The sequence below is a fragment of the Penicillium concentricum genome (genome assembly GCF_028827145.1).
Source record: "Penicillium concentricum strain IBT 3081 chromosome Unknown utg000006l_segment0_segment0, whole genome shotgun sequence".
Classification (NCBI taxonomy): domain Eukaryota; kingdom Fungi; phylum Ascomycota; class Eurotiomycetes; order Eurotiales; family Aspergillaceae; genus Penicillium; species Penicillium concentricum.
The window spans coordinates 897,258-912,545 of record NW_026622759.1 but is presented as its reverse complement, the minus strand read 5'-3'; the positions used below and the strand labels follow the sequence as shown (position 1 = coordinate 912,545).

Sequence of the window (15,288 nt, the reverse complement as noted above, 5' to 3'; positions counted from 1 at the left end):
GTCAATGCCATTTTGAAGATTTGATTTATACATGAGATTCAACCACTCTTGAATAATTTTTGGATTTTCAAACTTTACATATTGGTATTACAGCGTCCTGAGAAGCGTGCAGGGAGTTCAAGATGTCTTTTCATAAATTTGTAGACCTAATTTTCGCCAAGTGTTTGGACTGGGGTCAATCCTCATGCTGCGGGTAAGAAATCTGCTACTTCTCGAACTGGGGAAGGCCTAGGAGTGATCCACGGACATCTATAGAACGAATGTAATTTCTAAGCGATGTCTCTTCGATTTATGTCAATTTATAACCATTGGTGCAGGTTTCGCAGCGATTTGTAGTACCATCTAGGCGGCGATGGAGGGCCATACGCTGTCTATTGAATCGGCGTGCAACCCCATAAAGCGGGGTAATTTCTTTATTCTTATGAGTTTGGATGTTCTGGACGCTGGGAAGAATCTTGCTTCGCATCCAGAAGACTAATCTCTAGCGGACTTTTGTCCCACCCCCACCGGAAGCCCCGCCAAGGTTTAGGGTGGCTTAGGGTCCCATGACCATCATAATAATAATAATAGGCGTTAGGAAGGGCCTTTGGTCAAGGGGCAGCTGTCAAATCCATCTTAGCACCTTCCTACCCATCCTCCCGGTTTGAGCAATACTCCAAATACGCGCCCATAGTGTTGTTTCTGTCATGTCCAGCTTGTCCACATATGATTGAACCAACTCCCCCAAAGTCCTTCTCTGCAAAACCCCGAACAAATACTAGACGATCCAAAAGCTGCTACCGCATCCAATGGCTCAATCCCCTCCACGTCACTGTTGTGCACTGTGCAATCAACATTTCACGAGGAACGAACATCTGCAAAGACACCTGGTAAAGCGTAAGGTGTTTGTGGAACTTTCTTAAATATCAGATCAACGGCTAAGCAATCGCCCTTTTAGATGGTGTGACCCGGCAATTTGAATGTAAAAGATGTTTCCAACGATTTAACAGAAGGTTTGGTTATACCCCCGTCAGTCCCCTCACGGCAAAAACTGTCCCTCACACGGCCTAGAGATGTCCTGCAGAGACATGAGAGAACTCGTCATTCGGATGATGTCGTGTCATTGCCTCCAACATCCGGGACCCAGTCCCACCAGAATCCCAGAGTTACCATCGCCTGTGATGAGTGTGCAAAAGCCAAGGTTCGCTGTAACGGCCGGTTTCCCTGCAGTCAGTGCCAGCGCAAATCGCTAGTTTGTAAAATGGACAGACCGCATCCCGCTGTGAAACAACGAAAAAATGAACCATTTCAAGCAGCTGATGGGCTGCCCGGGCCGTCATTACCTAACGCCAATCATGCTGCACATATGAATTCCGACATAGTGTGGCCAGTGGCTCCCCAGGTCAGTCTTAGCTTAATTCCTTGGCGCATAAAATCATGCTTTTTAACATTATTGTCATGAGTAAAAGGTACTCCCATCCGCTTGTTCAACAACAGCATCACTCGAGTCGCCCTCCAACCACGGGGAAACGCTCGTAAACATGACAAATATACCTGATTCATTCTCGATGAATTTACCAGGTGAACTGGGAGGCTATGATCTAAGCCTGCTGGACTTTTCCTGGTCTTTCCCTTGGGATGTGCCCACCCCTCGCCCCCATGACGGCATCATAAACTGGCCTACCGGGGGTCATCTTCTCCAGGCTAAACCTGGTGAAGTCTCAACATCCTTAGATGGACCGGCGGAAAAGATCACAGGGCGTAGGCGAGGAAAGTCTGTCCTAAGAACTGATGGCACCCTCAATCCCTATGCCAATTGCCCCTTTGAGTATCGATTTAAACGAGGCCCGACAGTCAATGCTCATCGAATCTACACATTTCTCCACGACCAAGAGAGCTGGGAACAAGTCAAATCTGCCGTTGTGGGTTTGAGAACAAATCAGCCAATACCTCAGATTGTCGCATCATTGAGAGACACTATTGTTGCTCGAGTCCACGGGATGCTTTACAAATTACTTGATCGCAGTGGCTTCTTGCATCGCTTCCCTCCTTTGGACACAATTGAATATTGTTATCACGCCTATCAGCAAACCTTCTCGAAATTGTATCCAATTGTTCACCCAACCAGTTTCCTTAAATCCTCCGGCAATACTCAAGATCCCGATAGCGATATTGGGCTTTTCCTCGCCACCACCATGGCGCTTGGCTGTCTTGTCATTCCAGTGGAAAAGGCGCGTGCATTTTCCGTTGAGCTAGTATACCTAATTCGCTTCACCATCACTGACAACGCCTTTCAAGACGAGATTTGCCTCATCGACAAGTGGGTATTGAGTGCATGGATCATGACGCTCGCGTTTAGTGCTTGGTCAGGCAGTAAAAGACATATGGAAATAGCGGAAGCCTTCAAAGGTATTCCCAGCACTGTATGCCGCAAAGCCCCCGGAATGGCAGAACTCCCTTTGCTGATTCATGAGCCCAGTATTTCCTTCGCCGCGGATACTACAAAGCCCGGCCTAATTCCAATCCTGGAAGCCAATCTGAAGCTAGCGACTCCTGGTCGAAGTGGATCAACAAAGAACGAGAGCTTAGGCTTTGTCAGGTATTGTTCCTAGTCGACCATGAAATCAGCCTCCTTCACAACGTTCAGCCCACGATCCCTTTTACCAGGTTGCAATGCCCGATGCCAGTGTCAGATGAGCTTTTCCTTTTGGATAATGAAGATCAGTGGCGAGAGATGCTTGCTGATTGGACTGGAGATACAAACTCATCCACTAAGATCCATCCCCCGTCTCTTGCATCAATTTATCGCATGTTCTTGCGCCACAACTTTTTTAATCTCAAGTTGAGCGTAACCCCACTGCAGTTAAGGCTTCTACTATGCCCCATTCAAACCCAGGTCATCCAGTACTCACAACGCTATCGATTTGTACCCATGGAGGAAGGATTTGAGTCCTCGACACCTGTCCCGGAAACCGCTGAGTTCGTACGACTTCATCAACAAGAAGAGTTGGAAAAGACACTTGTGAAATGGAATTTGCTATCAGAACAAGTTTTTGACGGCTTGCCACCTTGCCAATCCCAAACAACGCCCCTGCTACTTTCTCAACTGGTCTGGGTGGAGCTTTATATCTGTTTCGATGATGTCCAGTTGATCGCTGGCAAGGATGGTTTTGAAGTGGGAAAAACATATCTTCCCCAATTACAAAGATGGGCTCAGTCGCCATCCGCTTGGAAAGCTATCGCGCGTGCGGGAAATGTTGTACGAATCCTTCAATCCAGTCAGGATCGCCCCGTTTGGTGGCCCATAGCTGTGTCCCGCATTGCCCTGGTGATGTGGTGTTACGCCGTCGGACTATATAGCCCTATCGGCAATGTGGGAGGTGTCAACTCCACTAGTTCCAGTGCAGGATCCTTGATCGTGTTAAATGATCCGACTAGAGACATGACTACCCATGGGAGGAACATCCATCCTGGTGAGAGCATCATATGTATCCAGGATTCTGATGGATTGCATATTCCGCTGCATGATGTGCCGAGGATTTTCGACTTCTACATACAGATGCTTGACGATTCAAAATCCCTAAATTCCCCGCTTCTCAACAGTTCCCGCAATTTTTTACAAGACATCAAAGATTGCGGGATACCGTATGCGGAGGCCGAGGATGGATTAACCTGTTGAGATTAGACATGAAGGCAGTAGGTGCCATATATTTGTTACTACTTGTCGGTCTTTCGGTTCTTGGGTATTTGACTGTATGTTCGAAATTGCTGGCATCGCCCACGCCGTTTGCAACTAAAAGTGAAACATAAAATATATAACGTTCATTCAGCCAGATTATTTGTACGACATGGGGAATGAATGCACCTCGATACCTTCCGCAACAACGGTAGTCATTGGGGATTTTTCCTTTTACTCTGATGATTTTCGTAGAGTATCGGGACGTTTAATGAGTTTCGAGATATTTCACGGTTTGGTGAGTGGAAATTTTATATTTTTGGAAACGGCAATAGTACATGCCTGCGAATAATGCGATTATGTTTGAGAACTCACATTCATAGAAAGCGATTTTGTTATCGCTTGGAATAATTGAACAACGAATAATTCATTTATTATAGAACCGCAGCCCCAAATGTTACTGTTAAGCCTATGGCTACCAAGGAATGGTAAGAGGAATGTTTTGCAAGTTTCGGGGGAAAATTTGCGAACTCAATAAGTGAGATCCCCAAGGGAATTTCACTTTGAATTTATAAAGTATAACGGAAAGTAGGTGTATCCATGATAGTAATGCCACCTCGCTTCTGTCGTTTGTTTGCTCGCCTCATAGCGATTGAGGTGATGAGAACAGATATCACTGTAATCGAGGCTGCTATAAAGCAAGTATAAAGACCAGGTCTGTATACGCCCATCAGTCAGTATCAGAGAACAAATAGAGTTAGAGTTTTGAGGTCATTCGACGGACCTATAGGTTGGCTTGTCTTGGTTGCGAAAGACAAGACTTCCAACTACTCCTCCTACGCCACCAGCTCCAATGACCAGGGCGGACCCAAAGGCTCGCCGCCATTGGCCAACTATATTGTTGGATTGGTAGGTCAGAGAGGCTGGAATGTTTGCACTACCGCTTCCGACAAGGATGAATGCCCCAAAATAACGAACAGGGCTCTGTTTTGCAAAGCCCAATACAGATATGCCAACGATTTGCAAAATCGCATTGATAACAATGACTATGCCCCTTGCTTTGTACTTATCAGACAGCCAACTCTCTGCAAACCCGAGAATGCTCCCAAAGATATAACACTACCAGTACTTGTTAACAGCATTTCTCAATTTTCGCGATATCAGATAAAACAAAGTATGAAACTTACAGGGGCACTCAGACTTTGCGCCGCAGCCTGGGAAAATCCAAGTCCTTCGTTCAAAATGATTGGTAAGAAATATACAGCGGAGTAGCTTTTCACCGGATTAGTAGTGCGTTCTCTCAGCTGGATGGTAGATATGTCAGTCGGAACTTACTTAACCACTGTTGTCATGCAGAAATTCAGAGCGAACATCCAGCTTTTCCACTCCAGAGCATGACTTAGATACGTCTTAAGAATAAATGGTGTGACATGAGAATCACCACGGTCTTTCTCAACCCGGTCCATCATGATATCGATTTCTCCGTCGGTCAAAAACCATCGTGTTTGTTGCGCATCCTCAGGAAACCCGACGATAAAAAGCCACCCAATTAGTCCGATAACCACGGTCAAGATACCCTCTACAATGAAAATCCACCGCCAGCCGGCCATTCCAGCGAGGCCATGCATGTTTTGTAGCTATATTGGTCCAGTCAGCTTTCATTCAACTTAATTGGGGTGCGGTGCATGAATGGTCAATACACACTCCATAAGCGATAATCCCTCCGAATCCACTCAGCGCGCTACCAAGAAGGTAGAACATCGCAATTCGTTTTGCCGTTTCATGTCTTGTGTACCATGTGCTGATGAGGAAGATGCAAGTCGGGAAGAATCCGGCTTCAAGAAATCCTAGCGCGGCTCGCAGTCCAATATACGGCTGCCAGGTGTGCACAAGACCGAATCCAATCATGATAATGCCCCATGCAATTGTAATTGCACTCAGGAATACCCTCGGCCCAATCTTCCGGGCAACAACTGTCATGAGAGGCTGAAATATCGTATAGAAAGGGAAGAAGACAACAATCATAGTGGACTTGACCCGCAGTATGTCACCTGGTCAGCTGATTGTAGATAATTGAATGATTAAAACGTACATAATGACTGCCGGAGAGATCAATCTCCTTTCCCATCCCAGCAACAACACTATAATAAGATGATATGTTAGACTCACGTCCTGTGTTGTGATGTGGAACAGACATACGCATTGGCCAAGTTGGTTCGGTCAATTTGGCAGATAGTGTACATGATTGCAAGAACAACACAAAGCCGAATATCGACTTTGCGTACAATTCTGTCCACTTCCGCTTGTTCATATGAGACCCCTGTTGATGGTAACAAGGATCCCCCTTTATCGCAGATCTCCAAATGTTCTGCCGTCGCTGATGACTTTTCTGCGGAATCTTGGATCTGCATCCTGGGCGGAAGGTTGTGAGCGAAGTGGATCGAAAGATTATTTGAAATATAAGAGGACCGAAAGTGGCCACTTCAACCCTGACTATATAGCTCTGTCGAACTGCGTTTGTAAGTAGTATTTATGAATTGGGAGACATGATGGATTTCCTAGCTATTGATCTGACATCACAATATCTGTTTTGATCCATGGATTTCATTCCCCGCATTTAGAAAGATGATCTCCGGTGAGCTTTTGCCCCACCCCCACCGGGAGCCCCCCAAAAACCGAGGCCGAGGATTCGCCTAGCTGAAACCTTGTTTCGATATGACTGTTGATTGGGTAATGACACTCTAGTGGATACATTAGCGACTCTTTCCTCACAAAAGTATCTGGGGACCACTTTAGCCCCGGAACGGATGTGGTGGTACCGAAGGTTAAGTCTGGCCAGGAAAGTCAATGCAAAATGACCAGACGGTGAGCGGGGGTGGGACGCAGCCGGGCAAGTGTGACAAAATACGCAGGCATCATGAACGACCACATACGCACAGCCCTTAAATAACACTGGCAGGTGTGAGCCCATGAATTGAACCATATTCAAATATCAGTGTTTTTTAATTGTCAGTCCACCTTGCCGCCACAATGCCGACCACAGTTGAGGAGCATCAAAACAAGCATCCTGATCTGGAATGGCACCAGTTACCAACTCCAGAAGCTCACCCACGCTACACCTATCATGGCTTTCAACCCGGAAGAATCATTCTTTCAACTGGACATGTTCGGTCTCCGGGTCGGCGTCCATTTACTGCACATACCATCCTCGACAAAGATGTCTCGATTCCGATGCGCGATGGAATCAAGCTCTACGCGGATATCTTTCGTCCTTGTTCACCTGAGGGTGGAGAGCAGAAGGTCCCAGCAATCATTCCTTGGAGTCCATACGGCAAAACAGGAAACGGGTGTCTTAATTACGACAACATCGCACCCTTCCGTGTCGGTTTGCACTTGAACCAAACCTCGGGTTATGAGAAGTTCGAGGGGCCTGATCCTGCAGACTGGGTGCCTCGTGGATATGCGATCGTTAATATCGATGCGAGAGGCGCCGGTGACTCGGAAGGGAACATGGTATTCTGGGGCCAGCAGGAAGCAGAGGATATCTACGATGCAATTGACTGGGTTAGCAAACAATCCTGGTGCAATAGTTCTGTCGGTATGGCAGGGAATTCTTGGTTAGCAATTGCCCAGATCAACTTTGCTTCTCGTCTGGAGCATCCTGCACTAAAGGCGATAGCACCATGGGAAGGGAGGAATGATATGTATCGGGATTCTCTTGCAAGGGGAGGCAAGAAGCATAACGCGGGGTTCCAAAAGTTTATCCTGGCTGGATTTGCTGGGCGGAATTCTGTGGAGAATATGCCCCTGATGTTGGAGAAGAGACCACTGTTCGATGACTATTGGGAGAGCAAATATATGAACACTGAGAGAATCAGTATCCCAGCATATGTTGTTGCATCCTTTTCGTCGATGCTGCATAGCCGGGGTTCATTTGAGACATTCCGTTCTGCTAGCTCCCACCAAAAATGGCTGCGAGTTCACCCATACCAAGAGTGGTACGACCTCTACCGAGGGGAAATGGTTGATGACCTCCAAAGGTTCTTTGATAGATTCTTAAAAGAAGCTGAAAATGGCTGGGAAATTGATACCCCCCTGTTCGATTGTCCTTGTTAGGCTTCGAAGCCAGTGGTGGAAATACGAAGACCATTTGCGAACGACCGGAGCTTGCGTGGCCTCTGCCTCGACAAACCCTGAAGAAGTTCCATTTGAATGCAGCTCAAATGGAGCTTCAACCGCAACAACCGCATGAAACATCATCTGTCTCATATGATAGCCAGGATCTGAAAGCTACTTCCGTGAGTTTCTCCATTCTATCAAACTGCCAGGGTTGCGTGGGTCTATCTTAGTTGCCAGCTTGATCTCTGGCCTGGAGAGTATTCGTCTCTCCTTGTTCAATCTTGAGTGGCTAGTGCTATTTTACGCTTTGATGTCTTTGAGCTAACAGTAGTAGGATTTTACCATGTTCTTTCAAGAATACACCGAAATAGCAGGATATGCTAAATCTACACTATGGATGTCTTGCAAAGATAAAGATGATTTTGACATCGCAGTGCAAATCCGCAAGCTTTCCCGAGACGGCAAGCCTCTGGAGCACCTCAATTATCCATGCCCTGTACCATGCGAACAAGTGCCGGACGTCAATACCGCCAAGTGCTTAGGACCGCAAGGGTTTCTTCGTGCCTCGCATCGTATCACAAAAGACCCCGAAAGATCCACGGATCAGGAGGTATTTTATAGGCACGATAAGCGCGAGGCAATTCCACCAGGCTCTATCGTCAAGCTCGAGATCACCCTTTGGCCTGTCGGAATGGTATTTGCCCCTGGCGAAGGATTGATGTTGCGTGTTTCCGGTCATGATATGTGTTACCCGGAGACCGAGACGATTGGTATGGAGCCAGTTAGCAATGAGAATATAGGGGAACATGTTATTCACACTGGAGGGAGGTACGAATCGAGCCTGGTACTACCATTTATTTGAGCCTTTGTATACCATATGCCCAGTGTTGTATTATAGGGGATGTTTCAATTCTGCGTTCCGTCAGTCGAATGGAAAGCAATTTTCAGTTTATCTGAGTGAATTATAAATGCAACTGAGAGGAGGCTATTTACAGGGAGTTTAATCTACATGAGTGGAAGAAAAGTCCATAAGAAGGCTTCTGTTCAAAGGATAAATAGATTGGACACAGCTGTACAATTTACTTCTCACCTTTTTAAGATGGCTTTACCGCGAATATAAGCAGTTTAGTTTCACCTGCGATGTCAACATCAAGTTCTGATTGACTTATTTCATTTATAGAGACCAGATTTAGTCATTGACTGAGTTTGGAGAGCAGCAGGTCTCGCGATGAGTGTAAAGGTTGATCTCGGATATTCGCATGACTTCGGGATCATCCTTTGCGGATGGGGAATTAAGAATAGACATTGAATATTTGTAAGTCCGCCCCGATCATCCAGCAATTGGTGTAGTCACTGGCTTACGATATTTCTCACCAAACTTTCAACAATAATGCAAACCTATCGACTGAGGCCTTGGTGGATTGTGAAACCCGAGTACGGAGCGTAGACTACGGCCCTCTCTCAGTCGCCATGCTATCTCCTATGAATAGTACCATTGGCTTGATCAGACTTGTTTGAAAATTTGGTATCTTACAGTATTCGTGAAAACAGTAGAAATATCTTCAAATTATGACGACACTAACTGTTACATAGTATCATTGGGCGACAAGCAGCTTCACATCAGTTACCAATTGCACCAAACCCTGGTTCAAACATTTGAGTCCATCACTGTTCTCATGAATCGCCTTGAAAAGGGGGTCCAAGAACGGCATTTTGGGATCTACTTCATAACATCTTTTAAAGTTCTTAATGGCGGTAGGGCTGACGATATTGTTGAACACATTCAGTCTAGCATCAGACCATGCATCGAGGACAGATTCGGATGTTTGCTCTTTGAAGATCCCATCCAGCACGTCCGCCAAAGAATCAACATCTAAGATTCCCGTAGTCAGTCCAAGGCCTCCCCATGGCTGTTACAAAGCAATTTCAAGTTAGCAAGGCCTCGATCGATCATTCAGAGGCGGCAAATAGAGAAGACGTACATTGGTCAAGTGAGCGGCATCTCCAACCAAAAGACATCGACCTCGTTTCATCGTCTCACAGCTCCTCTGATGTATGCGATACTGCTGCGCTCTCAGAAGTTGATATTTAAGAGGTCTTGGACCAGGGGTCAGCTTGTCCAACTTCTGTTTCAAAGTCTGGTCAAAAATATCCGGCTGCGATTCCTCCTCTGTAATTACTAGAGTGCAACGCCAGAGAATTGGCCCTGTTCCAGAAGGCTTCTCAATGACAGAGAAAAATGCGAAATCAATCGGGTCAACATAATACAAGCTCGAAGGGCCATCTATTGGTGGCGGAAGATCAATGAGCATGTCCACCGCAACCACAATTTGGTTCCAGGTAAATCCATTGAGATGTAATCCGAGCTGCTTTCGAATCACTGATTTGCCGCCATCGGCCCCCACGAGGAACGCCCCGGTGATCTCGGTCACGGAACCGACAGAGTCCACCACAGTGACCGTAGCGGAGGTCGAATCTTGCCGGAGCTCAACAGCAGTATGTCCCAAAAAGACAGTTGCCAAGTCCGAGGCGAGGATCTTAGGCATAATGATCTCACGAAATCGGTTTTGTGGAAGGGCAAGCATGCCATGGCCGACGTCACCATCCTGAAGGGGAGAGTTGATGTAGGGGTCCCAGGTCGCAATCAAGTCCCCCCAATTCTTTTTACTTCCACCCATCACATCATCGCGAGGTAGCCTTCTCCAGGAGAATCCTCGCTTAATGAAGCCTCTTTCCTTGACATCCTCCCAGATTCCGGCTTTCTCGAGGGCGGCATGGGTACAGCCGGGATATCCCAAGGCACGGAAATGAGGCTGAATTTCTACCTCCTGCTCTATGAGAGCAACTCGAATACCCTGTCGTATAAGTCGCAAGGCAAGAAGACACCCTGAAGGACCGGCTCCGACGACAATGACTTGGGCTTCAAAAGCCATTGCGAATAGGTAATGTTTGAGAGCAGAGTCGGCGATAGGACGGAATTCGCTTGAACTGAGTAATGATAAACTTCTGAGATGTTGCAAGGAATGTATTGTGCCTACGTATTTATCCTTAGGTCAACTTTCAAGATTACCTACCTATGTAGGTAATTGTAACGAGTGGAATAAATCCGAAAGGCCGGCAAACTAGCGTTCCACCGCCACCGGGACCGTTAATCTAGCGCTTCGGATCAAGTGGATCTGTAACTGTAGATAATGCTGGTAGAGGAAGAAATCCTCGGATATTGCGGGGGTATGCTAGCACGGAAACTGGTCCCACCACAACGGCGATTCAGAAGCAGACTGATTGATGTATTGCATGATCTTCATTATGCGTCAATTCGCTCATTTTATTTCCTGACAGCAAGGGAGCCATTTATAATTGCACAGCATTCCCTCGGAAAGACTGCTTGCTTTTTACTGTAACTACCACAAAAGCCATTCATCGAGTTAAAATTCCCGGGGATACAACATTGAAAACACATCGGCTGCGCTAGTACACCGTGACCTACAGTTTCAGCAACACCTCCTTCCAATCAAAAGGACCACCATGGACCTTGAGAAACAGGCCCTAGCACGCGTTTTAATTACTGCTGTGATGCATCGCTATGCTTCGCACGCACGTGATGGCGCCGACTGGAACGCCATTGCCAGCTGTTTTGAGCCAGATGGAACTTATCGATTATCAAACGGTCGTGAGATACTCCCAAGTCAAGCGAAAGAAGTCGTCCGGGGTAACGAGGCCAAATATATTCGCCACCATATAACAACAATCGATATTGTGTTTGTCAATGAAGACGAAGCACACTCGAACGCCCAATTCTTTGCCACGACCGAACATAAATTTTTTGATCACTCGGGACACTGGAGGGACATATTTCGGAGACAGAAAGATGGGTCGTGGTTAATCCATGATCGGACTATCGTGACCGAAAAACAAGATCTGGAGGGTTGGTCTGCCAAAGTGTGCGGGGAGGATGCCCTTCTCATGTCAAGGAGATACAAATAAAGACTTCTCTTGATTTATCCGGTTGAACCCACTTGGTTACTGAAGAGAAACAAATATATCTTGTGAAATATTTGTCGAGCCCATACATGCCAGTTGGATAAAACTGAGATGGCTTTCAAACTCGTCAGATAAATAGTATCAACGTCGACTAGCCCATTCCTTAACCTTTTCATGATCGCCGGAAACTTCCAGATCAACCGTCACTCGTAGTGTTGTTGAAAGGCGAGCCCACGTGTAATAGAACCCCTAGAATAATGAGACTGTCGGGACATATCCTCCCGTCAGAAGAAGAAGAAGCAAAGACAACATGTCTGTGCGCTAAGCCGTGAGTCCCATCGTATGGGATTCAGTCAAGAATAAAAGTCCAAACAGACAAGAAAGTATATGGCTGCTCCTTCCTTTTATAAATTACCATACTTCCCAACTCTGTCACTTCATCTTCCACTCTTTCATACATCATCAACTCTGCTATCATAACCCATTGATACCAACTTCTCTCATTCCAAACACTTTTCTTACCAATATGCGCTTCCACATTGCCGCCCTTCTGGGTGTGGCCCACTTGACTTTCGCCGCTCCATTTCTGAATGTCTCGACTCACCCTCTTGCGGATGGAATGCCTAATCCAAGTCCCAGTGAGCTGGAGACGATTGAGCTGAATGCGCACGGAACTCTGCCAAATGGACCTCCTCCCGCTGGTATCAGCGAAGGTGGAATTACCAACCTCAAGCTTATCGCATTCAACGAACTGTTTGAAGTTGCCTTTTTCGATCAACTGATCACAAACATCACCGACAAGATCTTGGGGTATCGCTTCTCTGATGAAGACGATTATACCTTTGTTTTGAATGGCTTGAAGGTGATTCTGGCTGTATGTGATAATATTCCCGTGAGTGTTGCTCGGCGATGTTTACTAATCTGACGCAGCAAGAGGAGCTCCATGCCCTGGACGCTAACAACGCCTTGACCCATGTTGGAGTTGACCCAATCGAGCCTTGTCGCTATACTTTCCCCGTCCATGACTTTGATGCGGCCATTATGCTCGCCACTACCTTCACAGATGTGGTGCTGGGAACCCTGCAGGATGTCGTGGAGAGATTTGCCATCGGCGGTGACATTGGACTGTCGCGCACAATTTCCTCCGTCATTGGCCAAGAGGGAGAACAGCAGGGATGGTTCCGTGTCATGCAGGGCAAGGTTCCTAGCGAACTGCCTTTCTTGACAACCCGTGATCTCAACTTTGCCTTTACTGCCATTCAGAGCTTCGTCGTGCCCGGCACTTGCCCCAATATCGATACCATTCCGCTGAAAACCTTCCCACCTATCAATGTCATCGAAGGCCCAACTGCGGAGACCGGGCAGATCAAAGTTTCCTTCGATGATAGCGACGAGACTGATGAGGACGCACTGTGGGTCACTTATATCAACCAGCAGAATATGCCGATCGTGGAACCTCTTCACATTATCTCAAAGGAGAAAGGCACGCTCATTGCAAAGGCTCTGTTCCCCTATGAGGCATATGAGATGAACGGGTTGACCATCGCTGCGGTGACTACAACGGAGGGACCATTCCCAAATGCATATAGTGTGGCAAAGGAAACTCTCGCCGGACCTGCCCTTTTCATCATCGAATAATTGAAGACTAACCTCACCCGCCTCTGGCAGATCACTCGCTACATACGCACATCACTATCATTATCAGCCCTATGAATTGAGCACAACTTGTACCTCCATCAACTTGAACTAGTTCTAGTTCTAGTCTTATTATTCTTGTTAATATATAAATATTGGAAGCTTAGGACTTCCGCAACAAGAATACCAGTGAATCCCATAGGAAACGTATTATAACCTTAACTGACAGACAGACAATCCTCAACAACTCCCATCCCCAGTATGCCAAACACCAAACTCCGCCTCAAAGCTTACCCTGTCCAGCATTAGCGTTAACACTCGCCACAACAGAAGTATAAGCCGACGCAGCGGCAATATTCTTGCCAGCGAAGTTAGCCAAGAATCCCGTATCGGCCTGGCTAAGCGACCCAGACGATCCATATCCATTAGTCTGACACGCCCGGCCGAGATAAGTCTTGCAAACAGCATTGGTATTGGTATCCGGCGAGGTAAACAACTGTCCAGCAATAGGCGTCTCAACAACAGCAGCAATGTTCTGGAACACATTGCCCTCGGCGAGGACGTATCCACCAGCACCGATCTCGAATGCGTGGCCGACGTTCTGGTACCAGTAGTTGTTGACCTGTCGTAAATGTTAGTGGGTATTCATATTGATATTCCGCGAGACTTGATCCCGCGAGAAAGAGAGGAGAGAAATCTACTCACAGCATGCAAAAGCGTATTTCCCTGCACCTTAGGCGCACGTCCACTAGTGTGGAAAATGTAGTTACCCTTCATAGTAACGAGGTCACTAGATCCATCGAGGTAGACGCCCCAGTAGTGGTAGCCGTTGCAGGTGGCAGAGTACGTGCTGGTGCCGTCGATGACGCTGTTGGAGATCGTCACGCGCTTGGAGGCCTCAGTGCCGAGGACGATGTGTTGGCGCGAGATGCGGGCGGTTGTGACGTGGTCGATCCAGACCATGTCGGCGTTGTTGATGGTTATTGCGTCGCCGCCCCAGACGTATTTGGGGTTGATGTCGGTGATGGCGACGTTCCTGGTAGATAGATATTAGTTTGGGGTCTGGGGTTTGGAGAAGGTAGGTGTTTGTTTCTTACTGGATGATAACGTTGTTCGCACCGCTGACGATTCGAAGGCCCTTGCCCTTGATAACACCCGTGGAGCCGGAGCCGACGATGGACTTGTTGGATTTGACGGTTATGCCGAGGGTGCCGGCGTTGTCGCTGCGAAAGTCAGTATAAAGGGAGAGATTTGGTTTGAGGTTTTACGTACTAGGTGACAGGAGTAGAGGGCGCATTCGGCTCGTAGTTCTTGCACCAGTTGTTTTGGTTGATAGCAACCTGGCAAGCAGAGGCCGTACCCCAAGGCGCGCAGCCAGTAGCAGTGGTAGTTCCCTCTGAGCCGGTGAAGTCAAAAGTCTTGGACAGGATGATCACGCGCGGTGAAGAGTCACCCAAGTACGAGACCAGCTCGGCTGTGGTGCTGGGGTAGACAGGGGTGGCAGAGCCACCTCCAGTGACGCCCTTTGCGAAACCCTCTGCTGCGCCGGTCACACCGACTGCAGCGGCTCGCACTGCGAGTGCTGCGATGATGGCTGCGATCTTCATGGTGGGCTTTTGAGAAAGTTGGACTGGTTGAGATGAACTGAAGAATACATGGGTGCGGTGGTGTTCTTATATAGAAATAAGCAATCAAATATAGATAGCTCCGAGCTAAGACAAGCATGTTTGAGAATATGGCTAATCTCCGTTATGGTGAAGCCATTGACCCGCCGGATAACGAACGATGGCCTAGCTAGACCTTGGGCTTGGTATGGGAACGTGGGCCCCAAGTCTTTGGCTTGTTCATATCCACAATTTTGCGGAGAAAGCTAGTACTATGCAGGGGGTGCATTTGGA

The 15,288-nt window shown here is 47.3% G+C and overlaps 7 protein-coding genes across 7 annotated transcripts; 4 read left to right on the top strand and 3 right to left on the bottom strand.

The window, feature by feature from the left end:
• Nucleotides 1–1,547: 1,547 nt before the first annotated feature.
• On the top strand, nt 1,548–3,658 carry N7517_010528 (uncharacterized protein; the record flags this gene model as incomplete). The annotated part of the gene is made up of 2 exons (XM_056728251.1): nt 1,548–2,578; nt 2,647–3,658. 2 exons carry the CDS (start codon nt 1,548–1,550, stop codon nt 3,656–3,658), a joined length of 2,043 nt encoding a protein of 680 aa, XP_056574066.1.
• Nucleotides 3,659–4,224: 566 nt separating this feature from the next.
• On the bottom strand, nt 4,225–6,066 carry N7517_010527 (uncharacterized protein; the record flags this gene model as incomplete). The annotated part of the gene is made up of 7 exons (XM_056728250.1): nt 4,225–4,372; nt 4,440–4,774; nt 4,843–4,927; nt 4,991–5,292; nt 5,360–5,686; nt 5,748–5,754; nt 5,825–6,066. 7 exons carry the CDS (start codon nt 6,064–6,066, stop codon nt 4,225–4,227), a joined length of 1,446 nt encoding a protein of 481 aa, XP_056574065.1.
• Nucleotides 6,067–6,685: 619 nt separating this feature from the next.
• Nucleotides 6,686–8,636, top strand: N7517_010526 (uncharacterized protein; the record flags this gene model as incomplete). The annotated part of the gene is made up of 3 exons (XM_056728249.1): nt 6,686–7,695; nt 7,785–7,953; nt 8,109–8,636. 3 exons carry the CDS (start codon nt 6,686–6,688, stop codon nt 8,634–8,636), a joined length of 1,707 nt encoding a protein of 568 aa, XP_056574064.1.
• Nucleotides 8,637–9,369: 733 nt separating this feature from the next.
• On the bottom strand, nt 9,370–10,707 carry N7517_010525 (FAD-dependent oxidoreductase; the record flags this gene model as incomplete). The annotated part of the gene is made up of 2 exons (XM_056728248.1): nt 9,370–9,684; nt 9,757–10,707. The coding sequence occupies 2 exons, from the start codon at nt 10,705–10,707 to the stop codon at nt 9,370–9,372; spliced, it is 1,266 nt and encodes a 421-aa protein (XP_056574063.1).
• Nucleotides 10,708–11,299: 592 nt separating this feature from the next.
• Nucleotides 11,300–11,758, top strand: N7517_010524 (uncharacterized protein; the record flags this gene model as incomplete). Its single annotated transcript, XM_056728247.1, has 1 exon — nt 11,300–11,758. The coding sequence occupies one exon, from the start codon at nt 11,300–11,302 to the stop codon at nt 11,756–11,758; it is 459 nt and encodes a 152-aa protein (XP_056574062.1).
• A 523-nt stretch (nt 11,759–12,281) lies between these two features.
• N7517_010523 (putative sexual development protein (LsdA)) lies at nt 12,282–13,393 on the top strand (the record flags this gene model as incomplete). Its single annotated transcript, XM_056728246.1, has 2 exons — nt 12,282–12,629; nt 12,686–13,393. 2 exons carry the CDS (start codon nt 12,282–12,284, stop codon nt 13,391–13,393), a joined length of 1,056 nt encoding a protein of 351 aa, XP_056574061.1.
• A 280-nt stretch (nt 13,394–13,673) lies between these two features.
• Nucleotides 13,674–14,997, bottom strand: N7517_010522 (polysaccharide lyase family 1 protein; the record flags this gene model as incomplete). Its single annotated transcript, XM_056728245.1, has 4 exons — nt 13,674–14,012; nt 14,096–14,426; nt 14,488–14,613; nt 14,663–14,997. The coding sequence occupies 4 exons, from the start codon at nt 14,995–14,997 to the stop codon at nt 13,674–13,676; spliced, it is 1,131 nt and encodes a 376-aa protein (XP_056574060.1).
• Nucleotides 14,998–15,288: the final 291 nt, after the last annotated feature.